Raw genomic sequence first — 21,626 nt, forward strand, 5'->3', positions numbered from 1 at the left:
TTGGAGCTGGAGTGGTATAAGTGTAGCACTCGAGTGCCACTGCTGTGATATTGAGTGGTATGCTACGACCAGAGCAAAATATTTCTACAGCGCATCTGGGTCGGTTCTGCAGTCCCATCAAGTACTTGGAAACAACAGTATCAGATGCCACAAACATCTCAGTCTTCAATATTGATAGACCTCAGCAGGAGGGCAGAAAATCATTTGTAAAACCTTCAGCTGGAACATTGATGTCATATTTGACTTTAGGATTCCAACTGTGGTCTTAAGAGCCTTGCCTTCAATAAGATGTAGTTTGTTGCTTGATAGTAATGTTATTCATACCTGTTTGCTAAGATCAACAGTATTGCCCTGGATATTCCAATGGCCAGAGAGTCAGTGGAGCAGTTTAGGCTGCTATTGCCCATTGGGATCATGCAGAATGCCTGACACAACTGAGTCTGTGGGAGTGGCATCTGTTGAAGGCAGAGTCTTCGGATTCACTCAAGCATAACCATTACCTAGGAAAGTTAAAGGATTGAAAATACACTAATTTCTGATGAAGGGTCTAGGCCCGAAACGTCAGCTTTTGTGCTCCTGAGATGCTGCTTGGCCTGCTGTGTTCATCCAGCCTCACACCCTGTCATAAACACCAGTCTGTTTCACTACTGCCGTTTAGGGAAGTTAAATGCTGACATTGCCAGTGATACCCACATCCCATGTATAAATAAAAAACACACGTGCAAAGCAACATAGGTCATTGTAGAAAACACTTTTAGCCAGTAAGGTATCTTGCCAAGTCTGGTTTATTGCTAATACATCCATATCCTACATTCACAAATATAAATAAAACAAAGATAAATCAATAGCAAAGTAGTGTAGGCTGACATTGAAATGGCAAATGCACTGAAGTATATTCCACACCATGCAGTGAGTTCTGGGATCTCTAGCTTGTGCTCTTACATGCAATGTTTACAATACAAAGATGCAAGCAGCACATCCCCTTGTGTTAAAACTTTGGTGGGATGCCAGTCCAGCAAACACAGTACACAGAGCATGCCAATACAGATCTACATGCTCAGCAGGTGATGGCCATAATGACCAAGCCACATGAAGCAGGGAAAAGCCCACTAAAGGGAGATCGGCAAAAACAGGAATTCCACCTCATTCTATCAGAAGGGGGTTTCGACCCCCCCCCCCACTTTCTTGCTGTCACTTTGCAGAAGAAAATTGGTACAGATGGGTTCCTATTTTCTGTCAGGTGATGGGATAAAAGAGCTGAAAGCTGCTGAAGTTCCACCCCTGCTTTTTATTTGGAAGGCTGTGCAGCCTTATATCCTGTTTGCCTTTCCACTCTCAGGGCTCCCTTTGACGTGGTTATTAGAAATGTCACTAAGCCACAGCACTGCATAGCAGTGTGGTTGGGATGTGCCCCTTTGCAGGGGGACGTGGCCCTGAGGGAGGCAGCAGAATGGCCGCCTTATTACTTGTAAATGAGTTTGGGATTGTCTGGTTTGCAAGATGGGCTCAACAGAGACAGGACACTCCAAAACTAGCCTGCATCAATAGATGAAAACAGCTTTGTCATGGCTCAGTCAATTTCTATCTGGTCTGGTTCTCTGTCCCATTGAAGCCCGATAGGAGTTGGGTTTGCTAGGAATACATTTCAGGCTACCAGTTTTTAAACCCCCAGGCCTTTGGTTGTTTTCAACTGCTGATTTGCAGACCACCCAAGCCATTTAAAGCGACTGGCCCTGGGTCAGTACACTCCCAATCTCACCTACACTACTTCAATCTTGTTGAGGTAGGCTTGGCAAGTGGAGTTCATCTGCCCAATCTGACAACGCCTACTCATGAGCACTGCTGCCCAGTATTGAGATTGGGCCATTGACTCCAACTGCTCACCACTGCCTCGTGTGAAACACAGAGCACAGTACATGCTGCAGATTTGATCACAATGCCGCTTCACGCTCATTTGTGCGCACATAAACAAAACATCTGAATATAAAAATATTTCTTTTTGCTCTCAAATGATTCCACGAGGGTAAGTCATAACTTTACAGCACATTTCAAATATAAAAATTTGACCCATTTCCATCAGACGCAATACAAAAATAGTAAATAATCTGACATATGTACATTTTCAGATGGAACCATTTTGCACACATTCCCATTGCCGATATCAAATCGATTGATCAAGAGGGTAGGGATGTTTCGAGATCTACAGTGATTTATTCCTTGTCAGAAATATTCACGTTATTGCAAACATGTCCTTTGTGTCTTCATACTTTGTACTTTTGTCTTCCTTTTTCACTGATCACACAAATATGCTTTGAAAGAAAAGAAAAGGTTCAAGGTGATACAGGTAAAGTTTTGCCAATTTAACAGGTCAACATTAATCTTTTAGTTTTTATTCTCCCATACTTTTGACTATTTTAATGTTTTCCTGACTGGTGAACAACTAGCTGTAGTAAGAAAGACTTTAGAAGTTTGGTCACTTTTGTAACAAATTTGGCACATGACAAATTGCCACAAACAGCAAAGTGACTAGTTTACAAAATAGTGAGGGGTACAGATAGAGTTAATGGGAGTTGTCTTTTCCAAAGGATAGGGGATTTCAAGAGGGGGGAGGGGCACCTTTTTAAAGGAGAGGAGAGAGATTTCCAAAAGACCAAGGGGATTTTTTCTTTTGCAGAGAGGGTGGTTCACATGTTGAATGAACTTCCTGAGGAAGTGATAGATGCGAGTAGAGCCATGGAGCTGTACAACATAGAAACAGATCCTTTGGTCCAACTTGTCCATGCATACCAGATATCCTAAGTTAATCTAGTCCAATCTGCCAGCATTTGGCTCATATCCCTTTAAACCCTTCCTATTCACATACCCATCCAGATGCCTTTTCTGGCTTCTGGCAGCTCATTCCATACACACACCACCCTTTGTGTGGAAAAAGTTGTCTGTTAGATCCCTTTTAAATCTTTCCCCTCTCACCTTAAACCAATGCCTTCTAGTTTTGGGGTTCCCCCACCCTGAGGAAAAGACCTTGGCTGTTCACTCTATCCATGCCCCTCATGATTTTATAAACTTCTATCAGGTCACCCCTCAGCCTCCAACGGAAAATAGCCCAACCTCTTCAGCCTCTCCCAATAGCTCAAAATCTCCAGCCCCAGCAACTTCTTTCTAAATCTTTTTTCTGAACCCATTCAAGTTACTCAACATCCTTCCTACAGCAGGGAGACCAGAACTGCACACAGTACTCCAAAGCGACCAAACCACAATTATATTTAAAGAAAATGTTTGGATAAGTACATGAATAGGAAAGGTTCGGAAGGATACGAGCCAGGAGCAGGCGGTGGGACTAGTTTAGTATGAGAGATAATAGATACTGCAGAATCTGAGATAACAAGGTGTAGAGCTGGATGAACACAGCAGGCCAAGCAGCAGAGGAGCAGCAAAGCTGACGTTTCAGGCTGAGACCCTTCATCAGAAAAATATCTCTTTTCAAAGACATTCTGCTTTTGTTACACTCAGTTACACTCTCCTACCCTCTCCTTCTCTAGGAAGTACTGACTTATTATTTTTTAGTTGCAATAGCTTCTCATGATAGCCTTCCCATTCACCATTTTTCATGGGATGAAGGGATGTGACTGGATTGTAATCCAGTAATCCCATTTTTCATGGGATTACTGTGCACACATTGCCAAAGATTGTACCTCTCTGGCCATGTATTAAAACCGTATGAAGTAAAACAGAGTCTCCTTAATTACAGAATGATCCCCTGGAAGAAGATAGCAAAACAAAAAAAAAAAAGTGTTGACTAATGGTGACTCGTCTCAATCCTGAAGAGGCCAGATCCGGATCAGTTTCAACCATGCACCATGTACACCATGCGATAGCCCTTTCCTGTCTGAGTCACTGTGATAATCTCCCAAACATGGAGAGGCAGATTGAGGGAAACGCAAATACAAACACCCTGCACCTAGAAGCCAGAGCCAGAAAGAAACAGCAGTAGTGGATGTGTATTTCGCTGGATTGTAAGAATGGCCTTGCCCTAGCGAGGAGCTGCCTCGGTAACAACCCCAGCTGACAGAAGCTGTCATTCCCAGCAGGTGCAGGGGGGGGGCGGAGAGAAGCGGTGATAGGAGCAAAGTAGAGTAGCTTACTCCTCCTGAGTGACTGATGATCAGCAGCAGCAGCTGCTAACAACCAAAAAAATTCTAAGAATTCATCTTCCATTCTAAGTTCAAGATTCTGGAACAGGACTTATAAGAAAGAGGTTGGATAGGCTGGGACTTTCTTCCCTGGATCAACGGTAGATTGGGGTGACCTTAGAGATTTATAAAGCCCAAGGGGCATGGATAATGTGAATAGTCAAGGACTTTTTCCAACGGTAAGGGAGTCCAAAATTAGAGGGCATTGGTTGAAGGTGAGAATGGAAGGATTTAAAAGGAACCTGATGGGCTCATTCTTCTGAGGGTGCTACTTGTATGGAATGAGCTGCCAGAACAAGTGGTAAAAGTTGGTACAATTATAACATTTAAAAACATTTGGATAAGTACACAGATAGGAAAGGTTTAGAGGGATATGGGCCAAATCCAAACAAATAGATTAGCTCAGTTCAGGAAACCAGGTTGGCATGGGTGAGTTGGGCCAAAGGGTCTTTTTCATGTTCTGAGACTTGTAGCCATGTCCTGAATACAGCATGCTCCTGTTGGGTGTGTTTTGCATCCTTCTCACCTAAGACAACAGCAAGCACTCAGCCCAAAACCTGCCCCCGACCCCACAGTCCCATACAGAGTGCACATGAACACTGAAATGAGCAGCTTGTGCAGAACTTACAAATGAATTGGTGTCAGGTCAACTGAATTATTTAAGTGCTCAGTATGACTGCAACATTTCCCTGCCCACCCCATAATATGTGCAGAACAATAGATTAAGAAGCCCTGCCTTTGCTATTTGCAAAGTATGAAAATCAGAGAGAGGAAAGGATCACTATGTCCTGAGGCTGCCCTTTACACTTCAGAGGGTCACAACCCAGACAAAAGGACACCTTTCTTCCTCCCTATAAAAGGGTTTAAAAACCAAAACCTTTTCCTCATCTCTCACCCACCCACAATCCACATCTTCCCCTCCCACCACCTTGTGAACAAATCCCCACTGCCTGATGCCCCTCACTTGCCTGGTTCCAGGGTCCAATGAGGTCCACAGTTCTGGGTAACTGCCACTATGATTGGCAGCACGAGCACTCCAATCGTGTGGGCCAGCAGGTGCAGGGGTTGGGACCACCTACTTCCTGCCCCTGGAAGTGGATGGGGAGGTGCTGACCTACTCTGCAATAAATTTAGCCACCCGCAGCACAACATACCTCCTTACCGTCTATCAGTCAGCTGCCGACTTTCCTTCCAGGAGGTACCCTCCCCATGCCCCCTGATGTTTCTATCCACGGATATAGTTATGTTGCTGACTAATCAGAAATAGCAAGTTGAAGAGACCGGCCAGGCTGAAACACGGCAGGTGCAAGGAATGTCTGTTGGAGTAAATTGCATCTGTTTCAATGCAAGATGACAGACAGGTAAGGCCGATGAACTCTGTACCTATCCACACAAGGGACTGGGATGTTATAGCTGTTAGAGAAACATGGCCAAGGGAGAGACAGGATTAGCAGCTTAATGTGCCAGGGTACAGATGCTTTAGGTGGGACAGAGTGGAGCAAAGATGGGAAGGGCAGTTGCATTTTTGATTAAGGGGAGTATGGCAATAGTAGTCAGAAAATAACTAAGGGATCATCCAGCGAGGTTGTGTGGGTGGACCTAAGAAATGAGAAGGGATGGTGACTTTGAGGTTGTTCTATCAGCTCCCAAATAGTCAACAGGAATTAAAGGAAAAAATATGCAGGTAGACTGGGGAGACTTGCAGGAAAGATAGGGTTGTCATAGGAGGGGTTTGTTATTTTCCTAACATAAACTGGGACTGCCAGAGTGTTAAGGGCTTAGATGGGGTGGAATTTGTTAAATGTGTTCAGGAAAGTTTCCTCAAGCAGTATACAGACAGTCTGACTCAGGAAGGGGCAAAATCCAACCTACTGTTGGGAAAAAGGGCAGGACAAGTGACTGAGATAACAGTGGGGGAGCACTTTGGGACAATGACCATAGTTTGATTAATTTTAAAATAGTGAAGGGGAGGGACAAAAGCAGGTCCACAGTTCGTGTTCCAAATTTGGGCAAGGTGAATTTTGATCCAATTAGACAGGAACTTGCAGGGATTGATTAGTTTGTTTTCAGGCAAAGGGAGCTCCAGGAAGCGGGAGGCGATTAGAATTGTGGTTGCTAGAGTTCAACGTCTATATATTCCTGACAGTGAACAGCAAGGTTGGCAGGAGTAGGGAAACCTGGATGACAAGAGACATTGAGGCTTTGACCAGGAGAAAAAGGAGGAGGCATAGCTCAGGTAGAGGCAACTGGGAGCTGGGGAATCCCTGGAGGCATATAGGGGATACAGGAGTTTTCTGGAAAAGGAAATCACAGGGTGAAAAGGACACAAGGTAGCTTTGGCTGAGAAGACTGGGGTGAATCCAAACAGATTCTTAAGTATACTAAAAGGAAAAAAAGCTGGAAAGAGAATTGGACCTCTCAAGGACTAACGTAGACATGTACGTATGGAGCCACATGAGATAGGCAAGGTCTTCAATGAATATTTTCCCCCCCCCCCCAGTGTTTACTGTGGAGAAATACATGAAAATTTGGGAACTCTGAAGTTAGTGGTGACACCCTGGGGACAGTTCATATCACAGAGGTGGTGTTGGACATATTACAATGTATGAAGGTGGATAAATCTCCTGGTCCTGGCCAGATATATCCAAGAACCCTGCAAGAGGCTAGAGAATAAATTGCAAGAGCACTGGCTGATATATTTATATTGTTGTTAGCCACGAGTGAGGTCCCAGAAAACTGGAGGGTAGTGAATGATGTGCCCTTATTCAAGAAGGCTGCAAAGAAAAACCTGGGAACTATAGACCAGCGAGTTAACATCAGTGGTACGTAAGTTACTTGAGATAATGGAGGGAAAAGGTATATGTGCATTTGGAAAGACAGGGTCCGATTAGGAGTAGTCAGCATGGCTGTGTGCACGGGAGATCATGCCTCTCAAATTTGTTAGTGTTTTGATGAAGTGGCCAGGAAAGTTGATGAGGGCAGGGCAGTAGACGTAATCTATATGAATTGCAGTAAGGCCTTTGATAAAGTTCCACACAGTAAACTGCACTGGAAGGTTAGGAGGTAAGATCTCGTGGAATCAGGGAGAGCTGGCAAATTGGATACACAATTGGCTTGATAGTAGGAAGCAGAGAGCAACAGTGGAAGGATGCTTGTCGGACTGGAGGCCTATGACTAGTGGTGTGCCTCAGGCGTCACTGCTGGGCCCATTGATGTTGATATAGATAAACAGCAATGAGTTGGATCAGAATGTACGTATAAGGCATGATTACTAAGTTTGCAGATCACCCTAAAATAGGCGGATCATGGACAGTGATGAAGTTTATTAGAAATTGCAGCAGGATCTTGATCAGCTGGGGAAATGGGCTGAGAAATGACAAATGGAGTTTAATATAGATAAGTGTGAGGTGTTGCATTTTGGAAAGTCAAATCAAAGTAGGAGTTTTGTGGTGAATGGTAGGGCCTTTGGGAGTGTAGTGGGACAGAGGGACCTTAGAGTTCAGGTGCACAGTTTTCTGAAAGTGGAATCACAGACAGGGCAGTCAAGGCGGCTCTTAGTACACTGTCCTTCAGTCAGGGTGTTGAGTAGAGAAGTTGGGAAGTTATGATGCAGCTGTATGGGACATTGGTGAAGCTGCACGCGGAGTATTGTGTTCAGTTTTGGTCACTTTGCTATAGGAAGGATGTTATTAAACTGGAAAAAGTGCAGAAGAAATTTATAAGCATGTTGCCAGGACTCAAGGGACTGACTTACAGGGACAAGTTGAACAAGCCAGGACTTGTTTCTTTAGAGCACAGGAGACTGAGGGGAGAATGTTATAGAAGTGTCTAAGATCATGAGGGGCATGGATAGGGTGAATACACTCAGTCTTTTTTCCAGGGTTGGGGAAATAGAGGGCAGCAGTTTAAGGTAAGAGGGGAAAGAATACATGGGAGCCTGAGGGGCAACTTTTTTTGTTTTTTCTTAAAAAGAGAGGGTGGTATGCATTTGGAATAAGCTGCCAGGGAAAGTGGTTGACCAGGTATATTAACAGCATTTAATAGGCATTTGGATGAATACATGGATAGGAAAGGTCTAGAAGCATATGGGCCAAGTGCGGGGAAATGGGGTTAGAATGGATGGACATTTTAGTCAGCATGGGTCAGTTCGGGCTGAAGGGCCTGTCTCAGTGACATAGGACTCTGACTCTACTGCATCCTTGATGACAGTCTAAACACAAGATTATAAAAAGGTGATTACGGATTAGGCAGGCTATTTAACATCCCACGTCTCCTGTTTTTTGCCAATATTCACTGAAGGGCTCACTTTTGGGTCGACTTCCCTGCTCTTCTCGTGGAAACTTCATGGTGTACTCAGAGAGGTAGGCTGGGCCTCAGTTTAACATTGCATCTGAGGCACGATAACTGACAGTGAGTCACTTCCTCTGTGCTGCACTAGACCTCCACCCAAGGGTTTAAACAAGTCTCTGAAATGAGATCTGAACCCACCAACTCATTGCAAAAGGGAGGGCAAGCCACTGGAAACATTAACTCTCCTTTCTCTTGTAAATGCTGCCAGACCTCCATTTTCTGCCTGTAGACACATGACTGTTGCCAAACTCTGAACAAACACCAAATACAAGTTCACTGACAACACCACGGTAGTAGGACAGATAGCTATCTACGAATCCAAGTACAGAAGGGAGGTAGAGGGCTTGGTGATGTGGTGAAATGAAAACAATCTCTTTTTCAATGACAGCAAAATTAAAAGAACTGATCATTGACTTCAGAAAGAAAGCAGGAGGACGTGGTCCCATCTACATTGATGGAACTGAAGGGGGGGGGGGGGGTGGGGGGAAGGTGGTCAAGTTCCTCAAAGTGACAATAACCTATCCTGGACTTCCCACATAGCTGGGGCGGTCAAGGCGGCACAATGTCTCTTCTTCCTCAGGCAGCTCAGAAAGTTTGTCATGTCTGTAAGGACCCTCACCAATTTCTACAGATGCAGTGATAATGGGAACTGCAGATGCTGGAGAATCCAAGATAATAAAATATGAGGCTGGATGAACACAGCAGGCCAAGCAGCATCTCAGGAGCACAAGAGCTGACGTTTCGGGCCTAGACCCTTCAGAGAGGGGGATGGGGTGAGGGTTCTGGAATAAATAGGGAGAGGGGGGAGGTGGATCGAAGATGGAGAGAAAAGAAGATAGGTGGAGAGGAGAGTATAGGTGGGGAGGTAGGGAGGGGATAGGTCAGTCCAGGGAAGACAGACAGGTCAAGGAGGTGGGATAAGGTTAGTAGGTAGGAGATGGAGGTGTGGCTTGGGGTGGGAGGAAGGGATGGGTGAGAGGAAGAACAGGTTAGGGAGGCAGAGACAGGCTGGGCTGGTTTTGGGATGCGGTGGGTGGGGGGGAGGGGGGGTCGGAAGAGCTGGGCTGGTTGTGTGGGGCAGTGGAGGGAGGGGACGAACTGGGCTGGTTTTGGGATGCAGTGGGTGAAGGGGAGATTTTGAAGCTGGTGAAGTCCACATTGATACCATTGGGCTGCAGGGTTCCCAAGTGGAATACGAGTTGCTGTTCCTGCAACCTTTGGGTGGCATCATTGTGGCACTGCAGGAGGTCCATGATGGACATGTCATCTAAAGAATGGGAGGGGGAGTGGAAATGGTTCGTGACTGGGAGGTGCAGTTGTTTATTGCGAACCGAGTGGAGGTGTTCTGCAAAGCGGTCCCCAAGCCTCCGCTTGGTTTCCCCAATGTAGAGGAAGCCACACCGGGTACAATGGATACAATATACCACATTGGCAGATGTGCAGGTGAACCTCTGCTTGATATGGAAAGCCATTTTGGGGCCTGGGATAGGGGTGAGGGGTGGTGGTGTGGGGGCAAGTGTAGCATTTCCTGCGGTTGCAGGGGAAGGTGCCGGGTGTGGTGGGGTTGGAGGGCAGTGTGGAGCTAACAAGGGAGTCACGGAGAGAGTGGTCTCTCCAGAAAGCAGACAAGGGTGGGGATTGAAAAATGTCTTGGGTGGTGGGGTCACATTGTAGATGGCGGAAGTGTCGGAGGATGATGCGTTGTATCCGCGGGTTGGTGGGGTGGTGTGTGAGAACGAGGGGAATCCTATTTGGGCAGTTGTGGCGGGGGCGTGGTGTGAGGGATGTGTTGCGGGAAATGCGGGAGTCGCAGTCAAGGGCACTTGCGACCACTGTGGGGGGGAAGTTGTGGTCCTTGAAGAACTTGGACATCTGGGATGTGCAGGAGTGGAATGCCTCATCGTGGGAGCAGATGCGGCGGAGGCGGAGGAATTGGGAATAGGGGATGGAATTTTTGCAGGTGTGTGCGTGGGAGGAGGTGTATTCTCGGTAGCTGTGGGAGTCGGTGGGCTTGAAGTGGACATCAGTTACAAGCTGGTTGCTTGAGATGGAGACTGAGGGGTCCAGGAAGGTGAGGGATGCGCTGGAGATGGCCCAGGTGAACTGGAGGTTGGGGAGGAAGGTGTTGGTGAAGTGGATGAACTGTTCGAGCTCCTCTGGGGAGCAAGAGGTGGCGCCGATACAGTCAACATAACGGAGGAAGAGGTGGGGTTTGGGGCCTGTGTAGGTGCGGAAGAGGGACCGTTCCACGTAACCTACAAAGAGGCAGGCATAGCTGGGGCCCATGGCCATCCCTTTGTCTGTAGGAAGTGGGAGGAATCGAAAGAGAAGTTGTTGAGGGTGAGGACGAGTTCGGCTAGGCGGATGAGGGTGTCGGTGGAGGGGCACTGGTCGGGCCTGCGGGACAGGAAGAAGCGGAGGGCCTTGAGGCCATCTGCATGCGGAATACGTGTATAGGGACTGGACGTTCATGGTGAAAATGAGGTGTTGGGGGCCGGGGAATTGGAAGTTCTGGGGGAGGTGGAGGGCGTGGGTGGTGTCACGGACGTAGGCGGGGAGTTCCTGGACCAAAAAGAGGACAAAATGGAGTCCAGATAGGTGGAGATGAGTTCTGTCGGGCAGGAACAGGCTGAGACAATGGGTTGACCAGGGCAGGCAGGTTTGCGGATTTTGGGAGGGAGATAGAAACGGGCTGTGCGGGTTTGGAGAACAATGAGGTTGGAGGCTGTGTGTGGGAGGTCTCCCGAGGTGATGAGACCATGAATGGTGTTGGAGATGATGATTTGGTGCTCGGGGGTGGGGTCATGATCGAGGGGGCGGTAACAGGTTGTGCCGGAGAGTTGGCGTTTGGCCTCGGCGATGTAGAGGTCAGTGCACCATACTACCACTGCGCCACCCTTGTCTGTGGGTTTGATGGTGAGGTTGGTGTTGGAGCGGAGGGAGCGGAGGGCTGCCCGTTCTGCGGGGGAGAGGTTGGAGTGGGTGAGAGGGTGGAGAGGTTGAGGCGGTTAATGTCTCGACGGCAGTTAGAGATGAAGAGGTTGGGGGGGTGGGGTAAGAGGCCTGGGGTTGGTGTCCAGGAGGAGGACTTGTGTTGGAAGCGGGTGAAGGGGTCAGTGGAGTGAGGGTTAGGTTCCCGGTTGAAGAAGTAGGCATGGAGGCGAAGGTGGCGGAAAAACTGCTTTATGTCCAAATGTGACTGGTATTCATTGATGTGTGGTTGTGGGGGGACAAAGGTGAGCCCCTTGCTTAGGACTGACAGTTCGTCCTCAGTCAGTGGGTGGTCGGGGGGGGCGCGCTGAAGATTCGGCAGGGCTCAGTGTGGCTGTCTCCTCTGGGGTCCCGTCGGCCGTGGGCGGAGTTCCGTCAGCCGTGGGCGGCAGCAGCTGCAGTGAGGGTGGTGTGTGAGGTGTTGTAATTGGAAGTGGAGGCGGTGACTGCAACAGCGGTCCCGAAAGAGGTGTGTCCGGCGGATGCGACGTCATCGGTGAGGTCTCCGGCCGTGTCCTCATGGTCAATGGCGGCAGGTGCGTGGTGGGGGAGGGGCAGGGACAGGCTCGGGATTTGGGAGGTGCAGGAATCCTCTTGTGGATGGCAGGGGCCAGTGAGTTTGTTGTACTTACGATTTTTGGTATCCAGTAAAGCCTAGTAAAACTGGGTGTTCAGTCTGTGGATCCTGCGGAGGATAACAAACAGCAGAGGTCCTTTGCAGGTCTGGGAAAGGGAGGCTCTGAGCTGGGGCAGGCTGGATTGCAGTGCCTAGAGGTGCCGGCACATGGCCGCGAGTGTCTGTTTCAGGACTTTGAAAGCATACAGTCTGGGTGCATAACGGTCTGGTACAGCAACTGCTCTGCCCAGGACCATAGACTACAGAAGGTGGTGTGCACACTCCAGACCATCACAGAAAACTTTCCATCCATGGACTCTGTTTACATGGCTCACTGCAGCAGAAATGCCAAAGAGCCATCACACTCCAGTAATGATCTCCTGCAACCTCTTGCATCAGAAGAAGAGAAGAAGCCTGAATAGACGCACCAGCAGGTTCAGGAACAGCTTCTTTCTGGCTGTTTTTAGACTGATATTAGACTTTCTAGCTTCAAATAACACTGTTCTTGTTAATGTTGGTCTAGACTAGCACAAGTGCTGTTCAATGTAACTTGTATCCTCCAAGTCTTTTTGATCTAAACATTCTTGCTTACTATGATCTGCCTGTACCGCATGTAAACAAAGCTTTTCACTGTACTTCAGCACGTGACAACAAATCAATTTCTATTTTTGTTTCACATTTTAAGTTCTTTTGTTATTTTTAGTGTCTTCAACCCACAGTGACTCAACGGTGAGACAAGACTAACAACACAGCCATTTGTGACTACAAAGCTACAAAAAGAGCTGCTTTTGACAATTGGTATGCATTCAATTTTAAATCAGTCTACCATTGATCTGGAGGGGACAGATATAGTTCAAGGGATCAAAGGGAATGAGGTGAAACCCGGAACAGGTGTTGAATTAGATGATCAGCCATGATTATGTTGAATGGCAAATGAAATAACTGCACAGAGGCGGTTATCCCATCACCCTTTATTTACACATGCTCAGTACATGGTCTCTGACCAGCCAGCTCAGAGCCAGTCACTAGAGAAGACTTTCTGACACTCCTATTTCTGTCAGCCAGGATTCCCTGATTGGCCCAGGTTAACAGCCTCAATTGGCGATCTCACACTCAACAAGATTCACCTGGCCAGACTCATTCCAGTCACCACAGCACAGCAGGCTTGAAGAGCCAAATAGCCTGCTCCTGCTTCTATTTTGTGTGTTTCTATTGGTGAACGTGTCTTCAAGTGCCTGGGTTATAACCTGTGGACACCATCCTCTCTCAGAATTTAATAAATAAATGAGAAAGGAGAAATCATTGTTGTTAAATACAAACCACCAAATCAATCTGTCACTCACTAAATAATCAACAAATTACAAAGTACGAGATCCCAGGGGCATTGCAACATTAAAAACAGGTGAGGTTGGAGGGAACTAAATTAAAATGGAGTTGACAGAGAAAAATCTCACACTCCTGCTCCTTTAGACAATGCCTTAAATCCAGGTTCACCCATCACAAAATATCCTGATGTGGTTTGGAATCAAGCTTTGTTTGATAACCTTCCTGTGTAGGAATTTCATCCGGTGCCCATTCTGAACTGTCACTTGTTTGGTCATTTCAGAGGGAGGTTAAGAGTCAACCACGTGATTGAGAGTCTGGAGTCACAGGAAGATCTGAACAGGTAATGACAGCAGACTCTCTTCCCTGGAAACATTAAATGAACCTGACAGGTTTTCACAATATTTGGTGGTGGCATCATCACTGAAACTGTATCTGAATTAGTTGAAGGAAACAAGATGTCTTTGGCCTATATGTCAAGGACCCAGAAAAAGACATCATACTCCATAAAAACCAAAAAAACACTGTAGATGCTGAAAGACAGGGTAGGAAATGGCCTAGTGGTTTTATCATTGGACGATTAATCCAGACACCCAGATAACATTGAGGACCCGGGTTCAAATCCCACCGTGGTAATAATAATCTAGAATTAAGAGTCAAATGAAAAATCCATTGTTGATTGTCAGAGGGGAAAAAAAATACTCTGGTTCACTAATGTCTTTTAGGGAAGAAAATCTGCCATCCTTACCTGGTTGGGCCTACATGTGGCTCCAGAGCCACAGCAATGGGGTTTGACTCTTAACTGCCCTCTGGGTAATAAATGCTGGTCAAAAATAAAACAAAAAAAAAACCACAGTAAATTGCTGAAAAAGCTGAGCAGGAGTGTCACAGTCTGTAGAGAGAAGTCAGGGTTAACATTGAGTCCAATGACCCTACCTCAGAACCGATGGTGGCTAGGAAAAAGTTGTTTAGTTTTGAATACAGAAGTTATGGTGGGAGACAATTGGGGTAAGGAGTAAATGATAGGTGGAGAAGAGTCCAAAAAGGAGAGAGGGACAGCTGGACAGACAAAGGAGTGGATAATGATCAGACTGGGAGAATGAATAGCTACTAATGGGAACAATGGGTTGTGTGTAATAGCAGATCATGTGATAACAAGATCTGGTGTGTGGGGTTTAGTGTCATGATGTGAGAGGAGTACCTCGAGGCCTAAAATTGTTGGACTCAATATTGAGCAAAGACGACTGTAGAGTTCCACTCTAAATGGCTTCAGCTATTGTACTGACTGAGGAGGGGAGATAATACTACAGGTACATCAAACTGTACACCAAGGTAATGAGAGAGCAGAATATATTTGTAGGACCTAATAAAGCAGGGCAATGGAAACCTTTCAGTTAATGGATGAGGAATTGGGCCAAGCCATCAAACTACTGCACAGGTAAAGCAATGTGAAAAAGAATGCTCATTGCAACTGTAAAGGAGGGCATAGCATGAGTGTAAAAGGCTTCATTAAAAAAATTCCATAGATCACAAATAAAAGTTGTAGCAATGCATACTTACATTCAAGTCTCGGAAATACTCGTTGTAATCCAGCGCATATCCCACCACAAACTTATCGGGAATTTCAAATCCTACAACTGCAAAAACAAGGCATTGAGCGTTAGCACTGTCACCATTGGTAGCTGTCACATCCCAAGATGGGAATTTGTTCAGTGCCTTTGATTGCCCCCTTACGGAACGTTTCCTGTCTTCTGATTACAGCCACTAACTCTTTGGTATGTCGATTCAATGTTTGGATATGAACTGTCCACTATAGCATCAAAGACTAGGAGGAGGCCATTCAGCTGATGAAGCCTTGTGCTACTTCTTTGAAAGAAGAATTCATACAATCCCATTTCTCATTGCCCTGCTATGTCCCATTTCCTTTTAAATGTCACTATTGACCTGGCTTTTGCCTTTCTTTCAGACACTTTAATCCTGAGCAAAACTTGCTTAAAACAAATGCTCTTAACTCCCTTCTGAGGCAACCATAGTTTTAGAGGCACTGAAGTTACAACTGTGGAGGGTCCTTCAAGTTTCCTGATTGCAGGGAAATCCTTCCCCACCTGGTTCATAAAATCCATCCGTCACCGCTCCTTCTCCACCTTCCGTAGTTCAGTAAAAAGGAGGAGTGAAGCAAAAACAACGTGCATTTATAAAGCACCTTTGACAGAACGTCACAAAATGCTGCAACTTACCTAGTACAAGGAAATAAATGCTGGCCCAGCCAATGACACCTGCCTCCAGTGAACAAATGAAACAAAACCTCATTGCAGCATTATCAAACAATAACTAACATTTGATTCAACAAAACAGGCATTACAAAAGATGACCAAGCATTTCGTCAAGAGGGCTTTTAAGGGGTAACTTAAGGCTGGAAAAGAATTGGAGAGTTTTAGGAAAGAAATTCCAAGGATTAAAGTCTGGATTACTGAATTACTTACCATTAGTAAGCATTGTGTGCGTTTTGTAACCTAAACCAAACAGTTCTGTTGATTATTTTGGGATAATCCCACATCCTGATTAAATCTGAAGTGATAAGCAGATGGTTTGAATCCAGTATTACTGTTTAAAATGTCAACTCTACATCTCAACTTTTCCTATGGTTCCTGACCAGCCTCCAATAAACACGTGTTCACCAAGGACTCAAACACCAACATCCTAAAACACAAAGACCGCTTCAACCATGACCATTGTTCTCTGACCAATACTGGCTCCTGGTCCAGCCATGACTACGTTCTAAGTTTTTGGAGTAGATTTGTAGCTCGGGTGATGGGTGTTGAGGTTGGTTGGTTTCTTGTTTCTCAGACGTTTTGTTACCATGCTGGGTAACATCTTGAGTGCAGCCTCTGATGAAGCATTGGTGAGATTTCCCAAATAACAGTGTGGAGCTGGATGAACACAGCAGGCCAAGCAGCAGCTTAGGAGCACAAAAGCTGATGTTTCGGGCCTAGACCCTTCATCAGGAAAGGTGGATAGGGAGAGGGAACTGGAATAAATCGGGAGAGGGGGAGGCAGACCAAAGATGGAGAGAAAAGAAGATAGGTGGAGAGGAGAGTATAGTTGGGGAGGTAGGGATGGGATATGTTAGTCTGGGGAGGGCGGATAGGTCAAGGGGGTGGGATGAGGTTAGTGGGTAGGAAGTGGAGGTGCAGCTTGAGATGGGAGGGGGGGATAGGTGAGAGGAAGAACAGGTTAGGGAGGCGGGGACGAGCGGGGCTGGTTTTGGGATGCAGTTGGGGGAGGGGAGATTTTGAAGCTTGTGAAATCCACATTGTTACCATTGGGCTGTAGGGTTCCCAAGCTGAATATATGAGTTGCTGTTCCTGCAACCTTCGGGTGACATTATTATGGCACTGCAGGAGGCCCAGGATGAGCATGTCGTCTAAGGAATGGGAGGGGGACTTAAAATGGTTTGCGACTGGGAGGTGCAGTTGGGGGGGCGGTGGGGTGGGGAGGAGGGGAGTTGCGGTCCTTGAAGAACCAGGACATCCGGGATGTACAGGAGTGGAATGCCTCATCCTGGCAGCAGGTGCAGCAGAGGCGAATGAATTGGGAATAGGGGATGGAATTTTTGCAGGAAGGTGGGTGGGAGGAGGTGTATTCTAGGTAGGCATGGGAGTTGGTTGGCATGAAATGGACATCAGTTTCTAGGTGGTTGCCCGAGATGGAGGTAGAGGGGTCCAGGAAGGTGAGGGATGTGTTAGAGATGGTCCAGGTGAACTTGAGGTTGAGGTGGAAGGTGTTGGTGAAGTGGATGAACTGTTCGAGCTCCTCTGGGGAGCACGAGTGATTATTTTCAAATTTGCTTCCCAGATTTCAAATCCCACCCTTGCCTTATCCCTTTTCACTGCTGTTACATCCTCCAACTGCACAACCTGCTGATCTCAGTCCTCCAATGCTGCCCTCTTGCGCATTTACAGGAAAATGGTAGCATTATGGTAATGTCAATGGACTAATACTCCAGAAACATGAGAGTAATACTCTGGAACACCAGTTCAAATCGCACTAATGGTGACTGGTGGAATTATTATAGTTCGATTGATAAATCTGAATATAGAAATTTCGCTTAAGCAATTGTGGCTTGGTATCATCTGTCATAATTTAAAAACCCATCAGGTTCACAAAATGTCCTTTTGGAAAGGATGTTTAGTGTCTTTACCCAGTCTGGCCTACATGCAATTCCAATTCCATAGTACTGAGGTTGACTCTTAACCGTCCTATGAAATAGCCCAGCAAGCCACTCAGTTTGAGGTTAATTCAATGACAATGATGCGCGCATATTCCAGGAAAGAATCATTGTTTTAAAAATCCCAATTGCACTTGCTCAACCATTGGTTGCCATGACCGAGGACTCAAGCTCTGAAGTTCTGTCCCTATGCCCCTCTTCTTCATTCTAACTTTAAGTGGAGCCTTAAAACCTAACTTATTCTTAAAGCCTCGATCGTCTAGCTGAATACTGCCTTGCGTGCTTCAGAGTCAATGTCCATTTGAGAATCCTGCTGTTCAGTATACATTTTACCACGCTGAAAAGGTTCAAGAAAATGCAAAATATTGTTGCTCAAGACTGAGCACAAAGCATGAGAAGCTATCAGGGCTTCTCAGATTATAGTTGAGAGACCTTTGCCCTAAAGCCTCCCTCTCCACACAAAAAAAAAAGCCCTTCATATTGCAACGGCAGACTATTTTAGTGCTTCTAGTCACTGGGTGTAACTGCAAACTCAGTCATGAAATTAAGCCCAGCACTAATCTTCTTTCTTGGACTTTAGTGAAGCAAATGGAGTGCAGTACTTACAATCTGGTCTATATCCTGAACTCCTAGGGGTCCTTTTCAGCAACAAGCTGCAAGTAGATTCAAAAGAGAAAGAAAGTCATTTAACATGGGCCAATTTAGCTGCACCTTCAAAAACTGTGACCCTTACTGCCTAAATGATCTTGGGCAGCAGACACATTGAAACACTGTCTCCCATCAGGTCCCCTCCAAGCTATGCATTATCCCAAATTGGAACTTAAAAATCACTGTCCCTTTACAGTCACTGGGTCAAAATCTGTGAACTCCACTACTAACAGCACTGGGGTTTGGGGACACCCCAAGGACAGTAGTGGCTTTAGGCCGTGGCTCTCAATCACATTCACTGGGGTAATTGGGGATGGGCAATAAATGCTGGCCTTGTCAGTAACCCCAGCATCCCACGAATGAAAACAAAAACCACAAGTCTACATAGTAACCGTGAGCCAGTGCAGTGAAAAACTAGTAATCTACCATGAAGGGGGATGGACACAGTGCAGAATATTCAAGGTCACTGCATTAAACTTAAATGGAATGGACAGTCACAGTGGACTCTGATTCAACAATACATCACAACCTGTCAGTTTAGCTCATGCAGTTACATGCACTAATGAATGTTAATTAACGCTCTACTTCAGAGATACAAGAATGTGCCTTAAACTGAGAGTGCCACACTGTCAGGTGTCATCATTGTAAGCAATGATAAAATTGAGATAACGGAAATGAAAACCCTCATTTCTGATGAGCTTTTCATGAGCTCAGGGTATCTCAAAATGTAATATAACGTGGAAGTTTCTCAATGGCTCTAGTGTAGGAAATACAGGAACAAGGATCCATGTGGTTGTCCCTTTAGGACTGAGCTGAGGAGAGATGCCTTCACCCAGAGAGTGGGGAGCCTGTGGAATTCTCTGCCACATATAGCAGTTGAGGGAGAAAGCTGGAACAGGGCGCTGAGCTGAATGATCAACCGAGATCATATTAATGGTGGAGCAGGCCCCAGGTGCCTATTTTCCAGGCTTCTACATAAACGCAACAGTCAGTTTGTTCACAGCAAAATCCCACAAACCAGATAATCTGTTTTAGAAGTTTTTAAATCAAGCTGTAGGGACATAGCACCACACCACACACATCTGGTAATCTGTTTTATAATACTGTTGATTGAAGGACAAATATTGACCAGGGCATTGGGGTGCGCTCCTTTGCTCCTCTTCAAAATAGAGCTATACGGTATTTTAGATCCACCCCAGAGCACAGCAGAATCTCACAATACAGTACTCCCTCAGTGCTACACTAGAGAGTTAAAGACCATCATACCACACAGAAATAGGTCCTTCAGTCCAACGCGTCTGTGCCAACCAGACATCCCAATCTGAACTAGTCCCATTTTCCAGCACTAAGCCCATTCTCTCTCCAAACCCTTCTATTCATTACCCTTCCAGTTGCCTGTTAAATGTTGTATTTGTACCCGCCTCCACCACTTTCTCTGGCAGTTCGATTCACGTACTCGTCACCCTCCAGTCAACCAAAAGTTCTGAGTCAGGGTTCAAAGTGCCAAGTGGCCTACTGAAGTGCACACTACCTTGCGACTTTGACCATTTGGGGCTTGTATGTCTCCAGGAGGGCAAGAAGTTTCCTCATTGTTCTGCCTGTTTCAATAATGTCCTAGAGAGGGAAACAACACGAGGCACAGAATGATAACCAGGCTATGGAATTCAGGGCATTGAATACGGTGGGGACAATGGAAAGGAAATGGAAAACGAAGTGTTTCATAAAACTAATATTACTGGCAATAAGTGGTAGTATGTCATCCCAGATCAATCATCTCTCCACAACGATAAACTGGCTTCCCCCCGGCATCCCTTCAATCCCTCCATTTAACGGTTTGGGCATCATTCTTAGCTTAGCAGCTCTTACCCTGGAGTTTGACAGTTTTAGTCTTGCTTTCTACCTCCCCAGTCAAAAGGAAAACGCAATGTTAGTTTTTGCTTGAAAGAGCCTGAAGTAATAATCCATACTTCATTTTAAGCAGCTTTATCATATTTTGCATTTTGCTTGAAACAAATAGTTAATTGCAAAAACTAAGGCAGTGACAGCTGTTAATTTTAAATAAACAAAGCTGTGATAATATTGATAATAAGAATAATTTAGAGAACTGACCATCCAGTGCCTATCCAAGCCAAAAACAGAATTAGTGGAGGCAGTTTAGAGAAGGTTGACTCGGACGATCCCTGGTATGGAGGGACTGCCTCACGAACAAAGGCTAAACAGGTTGGGACTCTCTGCTCATGAGGAATTGAGAAGAACAAGAGGCAATCTCACCGAAATGTATAGGATTCTACAGGGGCTTGACAAGATAAATTCTCAGAGGATGTTTCCCATTATGGGAGGGTCCACGACCAGCGAGGGCATCGTCTCAGAATAAAGGGGTGCCAATTTTAGATAGATGAGGGGGAATTTCTTCTCTCAAAAGATTGAGCATCTTTAGAAACCCTTGCCACAGACAGTTGTGCCTTGTCTATATTTAAGGAGGGGATAGATCTTTGATCAGTCAGGGAACAAAAGGGATACAGGCAAAAGGCAGGCAAGTGGATGTGAAGAATGTCAGATGAGCAATGATCCCACTGAAACGCAGAGCAGGTTCAATGGGGCCCAATGGCCTACTCTCGCTCCTACTGCTTACGGTTTAATTGTTATAATAACTAGCACGAAGATGATGGTGATGTTCTGGTAATATTACTGGACTAGTAGGCCACAGCATGATGTCTGAAGGCATGAGTTCATATCTCACTGTGTAAGACAGACAGCAGAATTTAACTTAAATATGCTGACAGCTTGTCTCAGTAATTGATGTGAAAAGCCATCTGGTTTATAAAATGGATTTAAGGGAAGGATATTTGCCGCCCCTACTCAGTCTGGCTGACACGTGAATCCAGGACCACAGCGATGTGGCTGGTTTGCTCCACATCCAAGTTAGAAACTTAATAAAACATAAGGCCACAATGTGAGAATACACAATTGGAAAGCATTTCATGCAACAGCCTTTATGTGGAGAGAGAAATGAGAAAACTAAAAAAGGATGGATTTGTAATAGTACAACTGGAAGGCTGCTCTTCTCTCCCACTTCTCCACATCCTCCAAGTGACAGTGTCCAGCAACAAAGTGAAATTGGAAAAACATTTATTCACCATGAACTCAAAAGACAGCTACACATTTTGCAGGTTTGGGGAGGGAAGCTCAGTGCAGAGGGCCTAAACAAAAACAAGGAATTGCCTCCAGTGTTAAAATGATGAAAATTGAATACATGCAAGCTGGATGAGCCCAGACAAAA

General features: G+C 45.8%; 1 protein-coding gene across 9 annotated transcripts in view; it reads right to left on the reverse strand.

The window, feature by feature from the left end:
* LOC125459814 (hypoxanthine-guanine phosphoribosyltransferase-like) overlaps positions 1–21,626 on the reverse strand; it is a 72,891-nt gene that overhangs the window by 24,428 nt on the left and 26,837 nt on the right. For 5 of the 9 annotated variants that reach the window (XM_048546706.2, XM_048546712.1, XM_048546705.2 and 2 more), the window contains 3 exons: positions 19,878–19,960; positions 18,305–18,351; positions 15,031–15,107 (listed from right to left, as the gene is read on the reverse strand). In XM_048546706.2, the coding sequence (XP_048402663.1) occupies positions 15,031–15,107; positions 18,305–18,351; positions 19,878–19,960 (207 nt within the window). Of the gene's footprint in view, positions 1–767; positions 2,310–5,352; positions 5,507–12,634; positions 13,395–13,456; positions 14,294–15,030; positions 15,108–18,304; positions 18,352–19,877; positions 19,961–21,626 lie in introns of those variants that run through there. The other 4 variants (XR_007249110.2, XM_048546713.2, XM_048546711.2 and 1 more) reach the window with 4 other exon arrangements.

This window comes from Stegostoma tigrinum, chromosome 16, assembly GCF_030684315.1.
Source record: "Stegostoma tigrinum isolate sSteTig4 chromosome 16, sSteTig4.hap1, whole genome shotgun sequence".
In the NCBI taxonomy this organism is placed as follows: Eukaryota; Metazoa; Chordata; class Chondrichthyes; order Orectolobiformes; family Stegostomatidae; genus Stegostoma; species Stegostoma tigrinum.